The sequence below is a fragment of the Chlorocebus sabaeus genome, chromosome 2 (genome assembly GCF_047675955.1).
Source record: "Chlorocebus sabaeus isolate Y175 chromosome 2, mChlSab1.0.hap1, whole genome shotgun sequence".
In the NCBI taxonomy this organism is placed as follows: Eukaryota; Metazoa; Chordata; class Mammalia; order Primates; family Cercopithecidae; genus Chlorocebus; species Chlorocebus sabaeus.
The window spans coordinates 76,399,636-76,417,745 of record NC_132905.1 but is presented as its reverse complement, the minus strand read 5'-3'; the positions used below and the strand labels follow the sequence as shown (position 1 = coordinate 76,417,745).

Below are 18,110 nucleotides of genomic sequence, written 5' to 3'. Positions count from 1 at the left end.
ATTCGTGCCAGGCCCTCCTTTTAAAAGTGCCCACTTGGCTGGGCGCAGTGGCTCATGCCTGTAATCCCAGCACTTTGGGAGGCTGAGGCGCGCAGATCACGAGGTCAGGACATCAGGAATATCCTGGCCAACATGGTGAAACCTCGTCTCTACTAAAAATACAAAAATTAGCTAGGTGTGGTTGTGGGCGCCTGTAGCCCCAGCTACTCAGGAGGCTGAGGGAGGAGAATTGTTTGAACCCAGGAGGTGGAGGCTGCAGTGAGCTGAGATCGCCCTACTGCACTCCAGCCTGGGCGACAGAGCGAGGCTCCTGTCTCAAAAACAAAAAACAAAAAACTGTGTTCACTTTCTGCTCCAAAAGTGAAGCAATATCTTTAAGGCAGGAAGCCTGCACGTCTTCCCCCAAGCTAGCTTTGGAATAAAAAGTCATTTTCTTTATACCATTTTCTCACTCTTAATTGGATTCGGCAAGCAGCAAGTGACTGAACCTGCATTTCTGTTACAGGGACACAGCCAGTAGGCTGCCATCTGTGAACCAGGACAGGGCCTTGGCCAACTTGACGGTGCTGGCACCTTGATCTCCTATATCCAGCTTCCAGAACTGAGAGACAGAAGTATTAAAGCCACTCAGTGGATGGGATTGTTACAGCAGCCTGAACTAACATAAGGGGACTTTCCCAATAAAAAATTATGTACATATGACATTATTTTAAACTACAGAGCTGTAGTTCTCAGATGTGATTGACTTTGTCCCCTAAAAGACATCTGGCAATGTCTGGAGACACATTTGATTGCCAGTGGGTAGATGCTACTAAATAAATATCCTACACTGCTCAGGAAAACTCCCTTTGACAAGTAATTATTCCCTACAAAATGTTAGTAGCATTCAGGATAAGAAACCCTGCTTTGGCCGGGGGTGGTGGCTCACGCTTGTAATCCCAGCACTTTGGGAGGTCAAGGCAGCTGGATCACGAGGTCAGGAGATTGAGACCATCCTGGCTAACATGGTGAAACCCCATCTCTATTAAAAATGCAAAAAATTAACTAGGCGTGTTGGCGGGCGCCTGTAGTCCCAGCTACTCGGGAGGCTGAGGCAGGAGAATGGCCTGAACCCAGGGGGTGGAGCTTGCAGTGAGCTGAGATCACGCCACTGCACTCCAGCCTGGGCAACAGGGCGAGACTCCGTCTCAATAAAAAGCAAACAAACAAACAAAACCAAAAAGAACAAAAAGAAACTCTGTTTTACAGATAACCATCAGCTGTCTTAATTTTTATTTCCCTCGAACTTTTCCCTTTGTCTCTCATTTGGGTCAAACTTGAGGGCCAAAATATGGAAGCAAAATATTTTAGATCAAGTAAAGACTGTAAATGAGGTCTAGGAAATATTTTCCCAGCACTGGGAGACACAAGTTGGCCCTAACTTCCCACTCAGACTTGCAGTTAAGACACAACAGGTGTGGGTACTCAACATGAGAAGATTTCTCACTGGGTACCCACAGTTCTTACTGTAGGTCAGTAAATGGTCCATATTGTTACCATAGAATTATTCACACCAGCACAATGGTGCTCCTCCAAGAATGTATTTATTTACATGAAAACACCATTTTATACATATTGAAGACACATCTCAAAGAAGGGTTTGTCCAGGCATGCCTTCCTCCTTCCCTTATAGTGCCCCTTCCATTTTCATCTTCTGTTGTATCATAAATAAAACTTCAGACTGGTTAAAGAAAATTGAATCTGCCTCTTCTCTCCCCACCCACAATTACTTTGACGGTTTAATGTCTGGAGTCATCCTTCAAAGAAAAGTCTTGCCCAGGGTTATTTTATTTAATTTATTTATGTAATACAGTGTAGAAAGCGATCATGTCATAAGCAATGATTCTGTACAATCATCCTGCAGAAATTGTTTTTGGAGAATTCTTGGTAATTTAAGACCAGCAGAGCACCCCTCCCCACCCGCCCCGTAAAAGTGCTTACAATGAACAGGGATTCTTTTCTTTATCAAAGACCCAAAGATACGTGGACAAAAAAAAAAAAAGCTCGAAGTCTCAATGCCTAATGTGTGCACATAAAACAGGCACAAAGAAACAAACGTGTATCCTCTTAATTCCTATATCACAAATATAGCAGAAGCAGCAATCTGTACAGTAAAATGCAATCGTGGAAAAAAAATCTCTCTAAAGCATCTGAAATACTTAAAAATGTTTAACTTTAAAATGCATAGTGATCAGGAAAGGAATACTTAGGCAAGAGAAGCAGCTAAACTCCCACGTTCACATGAAGCATCCCCCATCGATTCTTAAAGCATATGTAAAGTAGGACTTAATTGGGTCACAAACCACAAGAATAATATACAACTGGCTAAGGGGCTATGTGATAAATAATCAGGAGAGAATCTATTCATGCACTAGTTTGATACAGCTAAATTCTTTACAGTACACAAAACCCATTAATAATGTAGTGTAGAGACCAAAATGTAAAGAGAGAGAGAATACATTACTGATTTGTGGATTAATTCAAGTTCAGGCATCTACTTGTGTTACAGCACAGCTGTCAAAAGGCGATAATGAGTAAATCATAAAACAGAGGGGTTTGTTTCTTCCGACAGTATTCTATAAATGGACACCGATGGGTAGTGAAGCAATGGTTTTGCTGTCCAACTTCAGAGGCTGCTGTGGCGGGGGTCTAGTTCTGCATCTGCTCAAAGAACTTGTAGGTTGGATTTTCATAGCCGTTCTGCTGCATCTTGGACAGGTGGCGCTCCTCTGGGGTGACAGCGGCGTCAACCTGAAAAACAAGGAAGAGGAGAGCTGAGTAAAAAATAAAAATCAATCCTTTAAGGGTGAACATGGAGAAGCAGTAAAAAGATAAGGAGCACAGTACTCTTCACTGCAGAACACCCATGATTTTCTCCCCCACTTTGACATCTTGGAGAAAAACACCTTTGCCCACCAGTTATACAGATGCTGTGCTCCATCTAGCCACCAGGTGGCGGTGGAAACCTTGATGCGCTTATGAGGTGTCCAGTGGTTGTTTCTGGCTCCCCAACTCCACAGTAAGTGGATAAACCCAGTGCAACGGTATTTTTTCCTCCCCTGTTGGCTCAATAAAAGACAAATGGTGTCAATGAAAGCCTGTTTTACTTGGAAGTGTTTTGGTAAGATAGATAAAACCACAAGAGTATCATGGAGGGAGATTCAGCAAAGTATACTGTATCTTGGGTGACACTCAAATCTGTGTAGAAAAATACTTGTAGAAAAATACTTGATTTCCTAGCCTGCTGAATATCTTCCCATGCTGATTTTAGTCTAGCCTGTTTCTATCAAATTTTATGTTTGTTAAAATGTTAAAGAGAGGTTTAAGAATCACTTAATTAAAACAATAACATACATATGCCAAAGGGGGCTATTATTTGGCACAAGAAAAAAGGAAGAGCAAGGACGACACCATTCTAGATTATGTAATTTTTAAAAAACTGAGAATTAAGATACTATAGAATTACGTTCAGCTAAAAGTTTAAAATCAGACCCTCTCTGTTAATATGTTGCTTTACCTCTAACTAAGGTGAGGCCAGTAATTGAAGACGTTTTCCTCCCCGTGTCATTGTTAGAGCTGTGTGGGGAATTTACTCTCTGCAGGTTGGGCAGGGTACTTACCACTACAACGTGGGCAGTGGCTGTTCTTGTTTTACTATATTTGTTATACCTCTCCCTGTTCACAGAAGACAAGAGGTCCTTAACTCTGCTGAATGAGTAAAGGCTTACTTTTTTGTCTGTTAAAATTCCTTTTTTTGTAAAACCATGGTAAGATGCAAGAGAATAAATACAAAATCATCAGAATGAAAAGGCATGTTTTCCAGAGAAAAGTTCGAATGTACCATACAGAAGACAGTCCTTCAAAGGGATAGTCCCTAGAATGGGCTGCTCATTCATCTCTGGGAGAATACTTCAGGCCCATTCCCCCTTGCTGAGTGTTGCTAAGTGACATTCCCCCACTTATGCAGCTTTTCCCCCTACACACCCTGTCTGGCACAGATCTGAGCCTAAACAGCAATGCCCCTGAAGCCAAGGAAGAAGAAGTACCAGTGAGGACGTGATGTCAGCAGTAAGACATGAGGTCTCAAGATGGAGCTAGATATGTCATGACTAGACCACACTGGCTGATAATAATTCAGACTAAAAGATCTGTCAATACGGTTGGGCATGGTGGCTCACGCCTGTAATCCCAGCACTTTGGGAGGCTGAGGTGGGTGCATCACTTGAGGTCAGGAGTTCGAGACCAGCCTGGCCAACATGGTGAAACCTTGTCTCTACTAAAAATACAAAAATTAGCCAGGCATGGTGGTGCACACCCATAATCCCAGCTGCTCCAGAAGCGGAGGCAGGAGAATGGCTTGAACACGGGGGGCCGAGTTTGCAGTGAGCCAAGATTGTGCCACTGCACTTCAGCCTGGGCAACAGAGTGAGACTCCATCTCAAACAACAACAACAACAACAACAACAACGCAAAACAAAACAAAACGGCCAGGCGTAGTGGCTCACAATCCCAGCACTTTTGGGAGGCCAAGGTGGGCGGATCACAAGGTCAGGAGTTCGAGACCAACCTAGCCAACATAGTGAAACCCTATCTCTACTAAAAATATATATATATAAAAATTAGCTGGGCATGGTGGCACATGCCTGTAGTCCCAGCTACTCTGGAAGCTGAAGCAGGAGAATTTTTTGAACCTGGGAGGCAGAGGTTGCAGTGAGCCGAGATTGCATCACTACACTCCAGCCTGGGCAACAGAGGGAGACTCTGTTTCAAAAAATCTGTCAGTATAATCTGGTCCCCCGTGGTCCCTTTGTACAGCCCCCCTTCATGAAGTGACTGACTCTTTTCAGTCTGGGAAGGAGGTGGAATGACTAGCAGTGGCTCATCCCAAGGCAGCTGGAAAAGGTAGATATACAGCTCCCTCGTCCCTTGGGACAGAGTGTTCCCTCCATCATGTGCCCTGATTTTTTTTTTTTTTTTTTTGAGTTGGAGTCCTGCTCTTGTCACCCAGGCTGGAGTGTAATGGTGCAATCTCGGCTCACTGCAACCTCTGCCTCTGAGGTTCAAGTGATTCTCCTGCCTCAGCCTCCCAAGTAGCTGGGATTACAGGCGCCCGCCACTACGCCTGGCTAATTTTTGTATTTTTAGTAGAGATGGGGGTTCCACCATGTTGGCCAGGCTGGTCTTGAACTGACCTCAGGTGATCTGTCTACCTCGGCCTCCTAAAGGGCTAGGATTACAGGCGTGAGCCACCACAGCCACGTGCCCTGATTTTCAAGTTCCCATTTATGGAGAGACTGTGTGCCACTGTGAATCCCTCCAATCTACCATCCTGTGGCTCAGAGCTGCCTGAGTTCCCCTGTAGCCAAACTCTCATGTTACTCCAATGACAGACCTAGGCATCTCCCCTTAGCACATTCCCACCAACAAGCTCTAACCAAGGCCAGTCCTCAGAGGACACTACTCGAATGGATGCTCAGCTTCCCTGTCCCTCTGGGAGCAAATCACAGATGTTTTCCTCATCCTCTCCTCTTTCCTTCGATCTGCACTGTTGTCAACAAATGAGGTCACCTGGCTTTAACTGGTAACTGTGTAATTAGCCTCCAACTTGTAAGTTAAAACACCATGGTTAAAGATTAGCACCAATCATGAGAGATTTCATTCACCCTGTAAATCTGCGTGCCAGGAGACAGCCTATCCGCAGCAGTGTGCCATTCGAACTTGGGCATCATTTCTGCTCCCCGCCACCTCGTAACTGACATCTCAAAGAATGCCCAGGTTAAAAAAAATATCTTGCTTAGGAGATGAAGCACAAAGCTGCTATGTTTCTGACTGCAGAAGAAAGCCCGCATGCTGCTTCATTGTTGGAATATTACGCTTTCATCTCTTCCAGGAGGCACATCCACCATCACACTCGCTGTCAACAATCATTTGCATGCGTCAGGGGCAGGGGAACACCTGGCAATTTCATAGGTTTATCTCCCCTTCAAACTCCAAAGCCAAACACCTGAGTCCCCGGCTAGAGAGGCGAGGCTCCAAGGCTGGTGCACCATCCAGGCCTCTAACTCTCCTGTCTTTTCTTGGCTTCTGTTTCGCTACTTGCTAATCCTATTACCTTTTGCCACTGAGAGGACAGTTACATTGTGCCATTCCTGCCACGGGGCAGCTTGGCCCTCAGACCTCAGAGGGCTCAGGAGCTACAGGAGAAGGGATTATCTTGACAAAAGGGCATCCAAGGAATATGGATTGGATCTTTAATCTCTAAGCCCTTGAAAGCTAGATGTGAAAAACTGAGTACTCATGTCTATGGATAAAGTTACCGCTAAAGGAAGAGCACCAGGTAAGGGTAGCCTTCCTCTCCAGCAGGCTCACCAATCTCTTCCTCATTGCTAAGCTACAGCAGTGGCAAGGCCACTAGGTGAAGGCCAGCCCCACCATACCCCTGTGCAGACAGGGCCTCTGCATGGACGCAGTATTATTTCTCTTAAAGCAGAGCCAGGGTTGAGACCATGGTGCTTGTTCTGGAAGGAATAAGACAATGAAGTTGGCCAGGCGCGGTGGCTCACGCCTGTAATCCCAGCACTTTGGGAGGCCAAGAGGGGCGGATCACGAGGTCAGGACATCAAGAACCTCCTGGCTAACATGGTGAAACCCCGTCTCTACTAAAAAAAAAAAAAAATACGAAAAACTAGCCGGGCGTGGTGGCGGCGCCTGTAGTCCCAGCTACTTGGGAGGCTGAGGCAGGAGAATGGTGTAAACCCAGGAGGCGGAGCTTGCAGTGAGCTGAGATCCAGCCACCGTACTCCAGCCTGGGCGACAGAGCGAGACTCTGTCTCAAAAAAAAAAAAAAAAAAAAAAATGAAGTCAGGGACAGAATTTCCATTTTTCCAACCAGGTAGGAACATCTGTCACTTTCTGGGATGAAGACACACATACCTACAACCAGTGAATAGTCATTCTCTTCCCAGACTGCCTGGAACACACAGTAGCAGGAACTGATCTGAAGTCTTCATTTGGCTCTCAGTACGCTGCACCTTCCTGAGACCTGGGTCCCTGCACTGCACGGCTTCAACTGGCTGCTGCCTATGACACACGCTGAAAAGAGCTGAGCCCAAACAGCCTGACCTGCCTTGTCCTAAAATAGCTTTGAGGAGAACTTTTGACACTCTTTGGCTTACCTCCATACCCCCTTACCCTTTTCTCCCTTTCTCCCTGAACTTGATTCATTGGAACCATTTAGTCCTTCACTGTATCCAGAGTAATTTAGAGCTCAGCTATCCGCCTGCAGGGACAACGTTCTATTTGGGTGTCCTCAGTTTCCAGGTCTCCTCCTATTGTCCCTAGAGTATTTACATGGAGGTGTGTGAGCTAGGAGGAGAGGCAGGAAACACCACGTTTACATTTTATTATGTACAGTAACCAGCAGGATGTGGATTGATAGATGTCCTTTTATACAACGGACTGAGTCAGGTCAAACAACAGAATCCTGTCATTGAGATGGACCGGACAAGTAAAGGAGGGTAAGGGAACTAAGGCATACAAGACAACAATAGTGTGATACATCAAAGGAGCCACAAGTATGTGGAAAAAAAAATAAAAGCAAAGAAAACAGCCAGGAAGTTTTCAAGTTTTTCAAGTTTTTCAAGTTTTGTTTTGCGTTGTTGTATCCCTCCTAGTAACCTCCCAGTAATTGCTTGCTACTTAGTTGTGTAGATGCTTGTTTTCCTAATTTTGATGCCATCTCTTTATAGTTGTATATAAAACTAGAAAGCAGTTGACTGTGTTTATTGCCAACACCAAGCAATTCTTCAGGCAGGTTCAGGAACTCCTTTGCTATCCCTTCATAATCTTTTTTTTTTGACAGAATCTTGCTCTGTCACCCAGGCTGGAGTGCAGTGGCGTGATCTTGGCTCACTGCAGCTTCCATCTCCTGGGTTCAAGCAACTCTCCTGCCTTAGCCTCCTGAGTAGCTGTGACTACAGGTGCACGCCACCATGCCTGGTTAATTTTTTGTATTTTTATTAGAGACAGGGTCTCACCATGTTGGCCAGGCTGGTCTCGAACTGCTGGCCTCAAGTGATCCACCTGTCTTGGCCTCCCAAAATGCTGGGATTACAGGTGTGAGCCACTGTGCCCGGCCTGTAATCATTTTTGATACTTTCCTTTGATCTTCCAATTTCTCTTCCTGCTGCTCTGTAAGCAGGAAGCCACTCCTAGGTTCTGCACCCACCCTTACTTCTCCTTATCGTGGCTTTCCATTCAACCTGACCACTCTCTCCAACTACTCTACAATGCCGACGTCAGTATATCTGTACCCTTGTGGGTCAGTTTCTGGCTGGGGAGAAAGGACCTCTAAGGACATCTTTTTATGAAGTCACTAGTATGACAGCACATTTCTCAGAAGAAGTCATATGCCATACCTCCATAAAAGCCAAATAAGGAACTCTCTTCTTATTTAGGTCATTAATGAGATGACCCGGAGGTGGGGCGGGGAGACTTCTGGTGTTCCAGTGATCAGATCCGTGAGAGGAAAACTTTTTCACATCCTATAATAAAGAGAAGCTGTGCCCCCAACTTCTTATTAAAGGTGACATCTCTGGGGAGAGTAGCAGAAAGAGCTACAATATGTATTTTTAAATATCCAGTGTCTATGTATGTGAATGTAGAAAAGTACCGCTTGCACTAAACAGATCCTGGGATCAGTGGGCTTTGCAGGAACGTCCTAAAACAGGAGCAAGGGTGGGTGATTCAGCTAGTGCCGAGATTTCCAGCCACCAGAGGGGTATTCTGACATGGAGGGCGCATTTGGGGAGTGGTAATAATAAAGGGCTATTGCTTCACTGCTTGAAGCACCAATAAGGCACAGTTACCTCCTTGGGAAAGCATGGCCAGCGGCTCACAGAGTGACTCTCTGGCCTTATGGCTAAGTAAATCAGTAAGTCAATATGTACTGCCTTTTTTTTTTTTTCTAAAAAACAAAAGTAGCAAGTGTTCATTTCCAAATGCTAACAACTCTACCAATAAAAATACAGTCATGGGTCACATACTGACATTTTAGTCCATGACAGACCAAACATACGATGGTGGTCCCATAAGACTCTAATATTATATTTTTTTACTGTACCTTTTCTATGTTTAGATACACAAATACCTGCCAGTGTGTTGCAACTGTCTATAGTATTCAGTGCAGCAACACGCTGCACAGGTGTGGAGCCTAGAGGCAATAGCTTGTAGGTGTGTAGCCCAGGTGCGTAGCAGGCTATACCATCTAGATTTATGTACATGTACTTTATGATGTTTGCACAGCAATGAAACCGCCCATGAAACATTTCTCAGAATGTTATCTCCAGTGTGAAGTGGTATGTGACTGTTTTAGGCTTGTTTCATTTATACATTTGTTCTCAGGTTTTTTTCCTAGGGTTCCTATCTCTGTGATCTTCTGTAGGCATTTTTCACTCTAAAAACGAGAAATTTCCTGGAAACCAATGCTTTCATCATGACTGCTTCATGCACTGATGGTACGTAAGTACAGTGGTATTCTGTTCTGAGTAACTGAGGTGAGTCCAACTGGAAATATTCATGTACTCATTTTTGTTCTTATTAAAGTAGGGTTACTGATTAATGAAGGTTAGCCAGAGCCGGAAATAAAGGTATTTCCATGTACTTGAGTGTGAGAGGGCCTGTTAAGGTAGGAAGAGGATGTTTCAGAAGCATCACTTCTGTTCCGTGCAGACGCTGGAATGCTGAGAAAAATGGTGCTCTGAAAGCCCACAGTGCTCTCCCACCTGAGAACATGCATAGGCTGGGTTGCAACTCCCTGTGTTCAAGTTCTACCATCCCAGCTAGACTATACCTTTTTTGAGGACAGAAAAGGGGAATGTGGTCTATTTCAACACTGCTGTACAGACACACCACGGCACTGGACAGAGGGCTGCCTTCGGGAAGGACAGTCACAAAGGTCTTGAGAGGAAGAAGGAGATGAGAGGACATAAAACACAAACGAGGTGGGGCCCTTCATTTAGAAAGGTTTCTCAAGTAGACACCAGTTGCTCTCAAGTAGACAGCAAACTCAGTATCTAGAGAAGAGTTGAATAGCCATCTTTCCCGACTTTGCTCCTGCAAGGATACCTTCTGGCTTAAAAATTAATTTCAGAATCTGGGTCAAAATGTCAACTTCTCCTCTGATATTTTAAGTCCAATGAGACACTGCTTGGTAACTGACTAAAAAAAAAACCATTTTAATTCAGGCAGCTGGAAGAGCACTTAAAGGGCAACTGGTTTTCTGGGAGGCAAGAGATACGATTTTCCACTCCCTAAGGCTTGTGCATAGAACTAAAAGGAAGGAGTGTTACAATGATGTGTCAGTGATTCTCAAATCTTAACTGCACGTCTCATTCATTTGGGGAAATTTTCAACACTCAGATTCTCAGGCTCCTATTTGGGAATTCTGTTTTCCTAGGTCTGAGGTAGGACCTGGTAAGTCTCATGCACAGCCAGGGGAAAGAGCTCCTGGTGGAGGCCTTGCTTTTATGCTCAGCATCACTGGGGCCTGTTACGGGCTAAAATGTGTCCCCCTAAAATTCACATGTTGAAGTCCTAACCTGCCAGTACTTCCACCTGTGACTGTATTTGGAGATAGGGTCAAAGAGGTAATTAGAGTTAAACAAGGTCATCAGGGTGGATCCTAATCCAATATGACTGGTGTCCTTATAGAAAGAGGTTAGGACACAGCAGAACACAGAGTGAAGGCCATGTGAAGACACAGGGAGAAGACAGCCGTCTGCAAACCAAGGAGAGAGGCCTGGGGAGGAACCAACCTGGCTGATACCTTGATCTTACACTCCAGAAATGTGAGAAGGTAAATTTCTGTTGCTTAATCCACCCAATCTGTGTTACTCTGTTATGGAAACCCTAGGAAGCCAAGTCTTTGGCCTTTGGCATCAGAGACAGGCAACTTCAACGGATAGACCGGCAGCAAAGATAGAACTATATTAAATAAATTAAAAAGGGCTCTTGAAGGCCGGGCACAGTGGCTCATGCCTATAATCCCAGCACTTTGGGAGGCTGAGGAGGGTGGATCACTTGAGGCCAGAAATTCGAGACCAGCCTGACCAACATGGCAAAACCCTGTCTCTACTAAAAATACAAAAATTAGCCAGGCATGGTAGTGTGCTCCTGTAATCCCAGTTACTCAGGAGGCTGAGGTAGGAGAATCGCTTGAACCTGGGAGGTAGAGGTTGCAGTGAGCGGAGATCATGCCACTGCACTCCAGCCTGGGTAACAGAGCGAGACTCCATCTCAAAAATCAAAGAAACAACAACAAAAAAGAAAACAACAACAAAACAATAAAACAAAACAAAACAACAGCAAAAAAGAGCTCTTGAATTGTTCAAGTATGAAGACACCTTTATTTGCTCAAACATGGAATTAAAATTTTTAAAAAAATTAATTAGAGCAAAAATTAAAGAAACTGATACTAATGAGAATATACCTTATACTGTTTTGAGGGACACAAGCTTAGATACCATTACAAAAGGTGCAATGACTGAACATGACAATGGGGTCATTGCTTTTATGTGCTCACATTCTGGTCTATGAGCCAATCCGTTCCTTTCCACCCTGCTGCCTGTTCTCCTCTTGGTTTCCTTCCTCACACTGCTCATCCACATCAGTATGAATGGGGAAATGAGGCTCAAACCCAACTTCCATCAGCAGCTTCTGTTGTAGTCTGCAGAGGTTTTAAGTGCTGAGCAAAATGAAATTCTGGCTTCATCATAAATTTCATTTATTTAAACTCTGTCCTCTTCTAATCAAGAATGGTTTAGAGCACAGTCCCTTGGGGACAGTGGAATCTTCAGCTCCCTAGCAACATCTGGACTTTTCTCTGATGGAAAAAGCAATGGCGGCTGGACGTGGTGACTCACACCTGTAATCCCAGCACTTTGGGAGGCCAAGGTGGGTGGATCACCTCAGGTCAGGAGTTCAAGACCAGCCTGACCAATATAGTGAAAACCCGTCTCTACTAAAAACATAAAAATTAGCTGGGCATGGTGGCGTGTACCCATAGTCCCAGCTACTCAGGAAGCTGAGACAAAAGAATGGCTTGAACCTGGGAGGCAGAGGTTGCAGTGAGTCAAGATCTAGCCTGGGCAATAGAGCCAGACTCTGTCTCAAAAAAAAAAAAGCAGTGGGGAATATGAGGGGAAATACGGACTCTGAGCTTGACCCTGTGTAATTTGAACCCTCTGTCTTGGCCCCAGTTCCCTCATCTACAAGATGAGAAGATCAATTTGATTGATCATCAATATATCTTTCAGCCCTAAAAATTTCATAACTCTTAAAATATCACAATAAAATGTCACACAAATTTTTCAGTTTCCCTGTGCATATAACAGTTATGTTTATACTATATTTTCTGCAAGACAGTTTCCTAAAAAGTTGCATATGCTGTGAGATTTTAACACTATTTCCCCCATCCAAATGGCATTTTAAATGCATAAAAATAACTTATTTGTAAATTTTCTTTCTCTCTCTCTTGTTTTTGTATAGCACCTTGAAACTAAGATATTTCAGGTGGAAGTGCAGGGTAATAGGTTGAAGAACTCTCAAATAACAATCATTTATGTTTTGGTGGGCCATTTGGTATAGTGTGATTTCCTGAGAAACTTTAAAGGGTAAAAGTCTGCACTGAAAAGTCACATTATTTACTATTACCTGGTTGTATTCAGAGGCCAGACTATTTAAGACATAAGAAATCCAGGAATAAATATGTTTAGCTTTTTTTGGAAAAAGCAACTTCCTACTTCTGTTTTTATTTTTAACTTCTCACACTGATTTTTGTTGTCTTTGAAAAAAAAGTCTAAGAGTAATCATACTTTTTAAAAGTCATGCATTATCACATTTGTGTTATTTTGATAACTTCAACACAAATTATAAGTTGAGATAACAACGCACAATCTCAATACCTTGATCAGAATATTCACGGTAAGTTACAATGAACAAAAAGCAAAACAAGAAAGAACAGCTGTAACCCAAGCACCATGGAAGCACATTGATTCACTTTTTGAAAGAGATACTTAGATAGTTCTTAGCAAAAAGCTAAGCCTAATTCTCTCATAGTCTTCTTTAATTCCCACTTGCAAACATGCAGTCAAGTTTACCCACCTCCACCACACCATGATGAATGGACGTGTACTGTTTCTTCTTCAGCATCACCAAGGTGATGACGATCACTGTTGCTATGACAACACCGCCCACCATGAGACCAATGATTGCACCTTTGTTTGAACCCACGTCTTCGGCAAAGAACACCTTGGAAACAAATTAAGAAAAATAATTTTAATTTCTAAATGCAATATAATTTACAATTTATAAATGCAATTAGAAGAATTTCATTTCTTAAATGCAGGGGACATTTGGATGAGATTATATGAAAAGTTTCAGTATATTATCTGGCCAACTGGTTGGTCACATACTTGATACTTAAAAAAAGAAAAGAAATCACATATTCTCCTTACTAAGAATGACAATCATAGTTTACAGAACGACGTACAACAAGTAGCTTCCCCAGTTTGAGGAAGTTTACTTTCCCCTCACATGTCAAAACCAAAGTCTGCAGCGACCTGAAACTCTTTGACAGGTGTAACATCTGGTGAGTGATGGGAAGATGGCGCTTGGATCTATCAAAAGCTGGAAAGGCACGGATCATACTAATGAAAGGAGGTCAGCATTTTCCCAGTCACAGCAGGTTTGAAACTCTGAGCCCTGATGTCTGACTCCAAGTGACTGAGACTTAGGTGTTTTTCAACCCTGTAGATGTCCTAATTTGCTTGGAGGGACACTTTTAATGCACAGGAATAGGCATTCTGAAACAAAGGAGTTAAACAATAGAAAAAAAGGTATCTTGTTACCTACTTTTAGCTATAGTAATTCAGCAGAATTCTAATTAACCTTTAGCAGTGTAATGCTTTTTAAAGCATAATGCTATTTCAAAGGGAAACAAGAATTTTAAGTCACTCATAACTCATGTTTTCTTACTATTGTCTCCAGAAACCAAAATCTGAAATGTTGCTTTATTCTTGCTCTTTATTTGGATTAAACATAAAAAGAATTTTGAGAACACTGTAAAGAAGAAATAAAATTTTATTTATTGCACTACATTGCTTCATACTGTTTATAAAAGCAAGTCATTATTTTTCAACTTTATCTACTTGAATGAAATTATAGAAGCACACCACAACGTTTATCATCTTGTTATATAAGGAGTTGATCTTATGCCAGATGAAGTAAAACTATAGCTAAACATTATCAGGTTTGCTCTGCAACTTAATGAAAATACAGGCATACCTAGCTTTATTGCACAGTAATGCTTACAGATAGTATGTTTTTTTAAAAAAGAAAACAAACAAATTAAAGGTTTGTGGTAACCCGGCATCAAACAAGTCTATTGGTGCCATTTTTCCAACAGTGAACACAGGTTCACTTCATGTCTGTGTCACATTTTGGTAATTATTTAAATATTCAAACATTAAAAATTATTATATCTGTTTGGTGATCTGTGTGATCAGTGGCCTTTGATGTTACTATTTTAATTGTTTTGCAGTGTCATGAAACATGCCCATAAAGACAGCAAACTAAATCAATAAATGTTGCGTGTGTTCTGACTGCCTCCCAAACTGGCCACTCTGCCCCTCAACTCCCAGGCTCCCTATTTCTTGAGAGACCACAATATTGAAATGGGGCCAGTAAATAACCCTACAATGGTCTCTAAGTGTTCAAGTGAAAGGAAGAGTCACACGTATTTCACTTTAAAGCAAAAGCTAGAAATAATTAAGCTTAGTGAGCAAGGCATATTGAAAGCCAAGATTCTTGTGCCAGTTAGCCAAGTTGTGAATGCAAAGAAAAGCTCTTGAAGGAAATTAAAAGTGCTACTCCAGTGAGCACACAAATGATAAGAAAGCAAAACAGCTTTATTGCTGATGGAGAAAAGTTTTAGTTGTCTGGATGGAAGATCGAACCAGCTGCAACATTCTCTTAGGCCAAAGCCTAATCAAGAACGAGGCCCCCAACTCTCTTCAATTCTGTGAAGGATGAGAGAGGTAAAGAAGCTGCAGAAGAAAAAAAAGTTGGGAGAGGTTGATTTCATGAGGTTTAAGGGAAGAAGCCGTCTCCATAACACAAAAGTGCAAGGTGAAGTAGCAAGTACTGATGTAGAAGCTGCAGTAAGTTATCCAGAAGATCTAGATAAGACTCCTGATGAAGGTGGTTACACTAAACAGATTTTCAGCAGAGATGAAACAGACTTACTTGGAAAAAGATGTCATCTAGGACTTTCATCACTAGAGAGAAGTCCTGCCTTCCAAGCGTCAAAGGACAAGCTGACTCTCTTGTTAGGGGATAATGCAGCTGGTGACTTTAAGTTTTTGAAGCCAAGACTGATTTACTTTTGTAAAAGTCCTAGAGTGCTTAAGAATTATTCTAAATCTACTCTGCCCATGCTCTATAAATGGAACAACAAAACTGGGATGACAGCACATCTCTTAACAGCATGGTTCACTGAATATTTTAAACCCGCTGTTGAGACCTACTGCTCAGAAAAGATTCATTTCAAAATATTACTGCTCACTGACAAAACACCTAGTCACCTAAGAGCTCTGAAGGACAGGTATAAGGAGATTACTGTTGTTTTCATGCCTGCTAACACCACATCCATTCTGCAGCCCATGGATCAACTTTCAAGTCTTATTATTTCAAAATATATTTCAAATATATTTTGTAGGGCCATTAAAACTGCCATAGATAGTGATTCCTCTAATGGATCTGGGCAAAGTAAACTGCAAACCTTCTAAAAAGGATTCACCATTCCCGATGCCATTAAGAACATCTGTGATTCATAGGAGGAGGTCAAAACATCAACAATAACAGCAGTTTGGAAGAAGATGATTCCAACTCTCATGGGTAACTTTGAGGGGTTCAAGACTTCGGTAAAGGATGTCACTGCAGATGTGGTGGAAATAACAAGAGAACTAGAATTAGAAGTCGAGTCTAAAGACATGACTGAACTGCTACCATCTCATGATCAAACTTGAATGGATGAAGAGTTACTTCTTAGGGATGAGCAAAGAAAGTGGTTTCTTGCAATGGAATCTACTCTTGGTGAAGATGCTGTGAACGTTGTTGAAATGACAACAAAGGATTTAGGATATCACATAAACTCAGTTGATGAAGCAGTGGCTAGATTTGCGAAACTGACTCCAATTTTGAAAGCTGTTCTACTGTGGGCAAAATGCTACCAAACAGCATCACATGCTACAGAGAAATCTTTCATGGAAGGAAGAGTCAATCGATGCAGCCAACTTCATAAGAAATTGCCACAGCCACCACAAACCTCAGCAACCACCACCTGGATTAGCCAGCAGCAGTGAACATCAAGGAAAGATTCTCCATGAGCGAAAAGATTAGGACTTGTTGAAGACTCAGATGATCATTAGCATTTTTTAGTAATAAAATATTCTACTAATAAAAGTAATTAAAGTAGGTACATGGATTTTTTAAAGACATAATGCTATTGCACATGTAACAGACCATAGTATAGCGTAAATATAAACTTTTTTTTTTTTTTTTGAGATGGAGTCTCGCTCTTGTTGCCCAGGCTGGAGTGCTATCTCGGCTCACTGCAACCTCTGCCTCCCGGGATGAAGAGATTCTCCTGCCTCAGCCTCCCGAGTAGCTGGAACTACAGGTGCATGCCACTACATGTGGCTAATTTTTGTATTTTTAGTAGAGAAGGCATTTCACCGTGTTGGCCAGGATGGTCTCGATCTCCCGACCTTGTGATCCACCTGCCTTGGCCTCCCAAAGTGCTGGGATTATAGGTATAAGCCACCACGCCTGGCCAACATAACTTTTATATGCACTGGGAAGCCAAAAAATTTGTGTGACGTTTTATTGCAAAATGTGTTTTACTGTGGTGTTCTGAAATTTCCAAGGTATGCTCTACCTCCCTAAAAAATTCTTTCAATATAGCCTCAAGGTAGTCAAATGACTGATTTTTCTAAGCTAAAACTAACATACTAGCAATCTGGAAGGCAATATAAAATACAGCAAATGAAGCAACTTCTAAAAGTGTTTTACTCATGGTTTATAACAAAATGAGAAATTGTTCATAATTATTCCCTTTACTAAACAAATATGCTAGCTCAACATTTTTATGAAAAGCAAATCATTAATTAGCTAATATACTAGTGTGAGGTAATCAGGAATAAATGCAAGTCTGGACATATTCCTGTGCCTTTAAGAAAATATTGTAATTCTGTGATATTCATTGCACTAATTATAGTACATTATCTTATCAACTAGTTCAGTAGAGGGAGCTGATTCTCCTAATTGCTGCCGCTGCCATTAGTCACTGTCACATTATAGGCGTTAGTGTAATTGTGGAGATGGGCTTATATGACACAAGCCCCAGTGAATGCAAATTTTCTGTACATTAATCTTCAGCTTTCTGCCCTACCAAATCTCAACTCTTCAGCGGTTTCCCAGTTTTTATTAACCTCTTCAGCAACAGCCTCATCAAGAGAAACCCTGATTTTATAATAATTGATACTAGATTATCTTGCCAATGAAAACCATGCTTCAAAAAGCTAAATGTCTCACTGTAAAAAAAGAACGATGGGAGTTAAGAATGCAAATCCAAATCCCAAGTCAGTTTTTTATTTGCTACAATTATTTAGAGTCAAGTGAGGCATAAATAATAATTTGAAGGTGTTTCTTTTCGAGATTAATACTAGGATTTATCAACTTTATTTAGGAATACTGAAAAGACATTTTCTGCTTGAATAAAGCTAACACACACACACACACAAAAGAAGTGCCTGAGATAACTTCAAGTATAATTGCTATGGAAATTTTATTACCATTTTTCTGTCCACCACTGAATGTGATACAATTGTCTTATTAATTTAACCCCTTACTGCACCTACTGATAAGATGGAACCCTAACAGAATCCACGACTTGATTTATCTGAATTTCTAAGCTTTTGGTAAAGGATTTTATATAACTACTAGAGCTGACC

The 18,110-nt window shown here is 42.0% G+C and overlaps 1 protein-coding gene across 6 annotated transcripts in view; it reads right to left on the bottom strand.

The window, feature by feature from the left end:
- Positions 1–1,564: 1,564 nt before the first annotated feature.
- The window catches only part of APP (amyloid beta precursor protein), a 283,764-nt gene continuing 267,218 nt past the window's right edge, over positions 1,565–18,110 (bottom strand). For all 6 annotated transcript variants that reach the window (XM_007966044.3, XM_007966048.3, XM_007966059.3 and 3 more), the window contains 2 exons: positions 13,201–13,347; positions 1,565–2,790 (listed from right to left, as the gene is read on the bottom strand). In XM_007966044.3, coding sequence (XP_007964235.2) covers positions 2,689–2,790; positions 13,201–13,347 — 249 coding nt within the window. In that variant the 3' untranslated portion in view covers positions 1,565–2,688. The remainder of the gene's footprint in view (positions 2,791–13,200; positions 13,348–18,110) is intronic.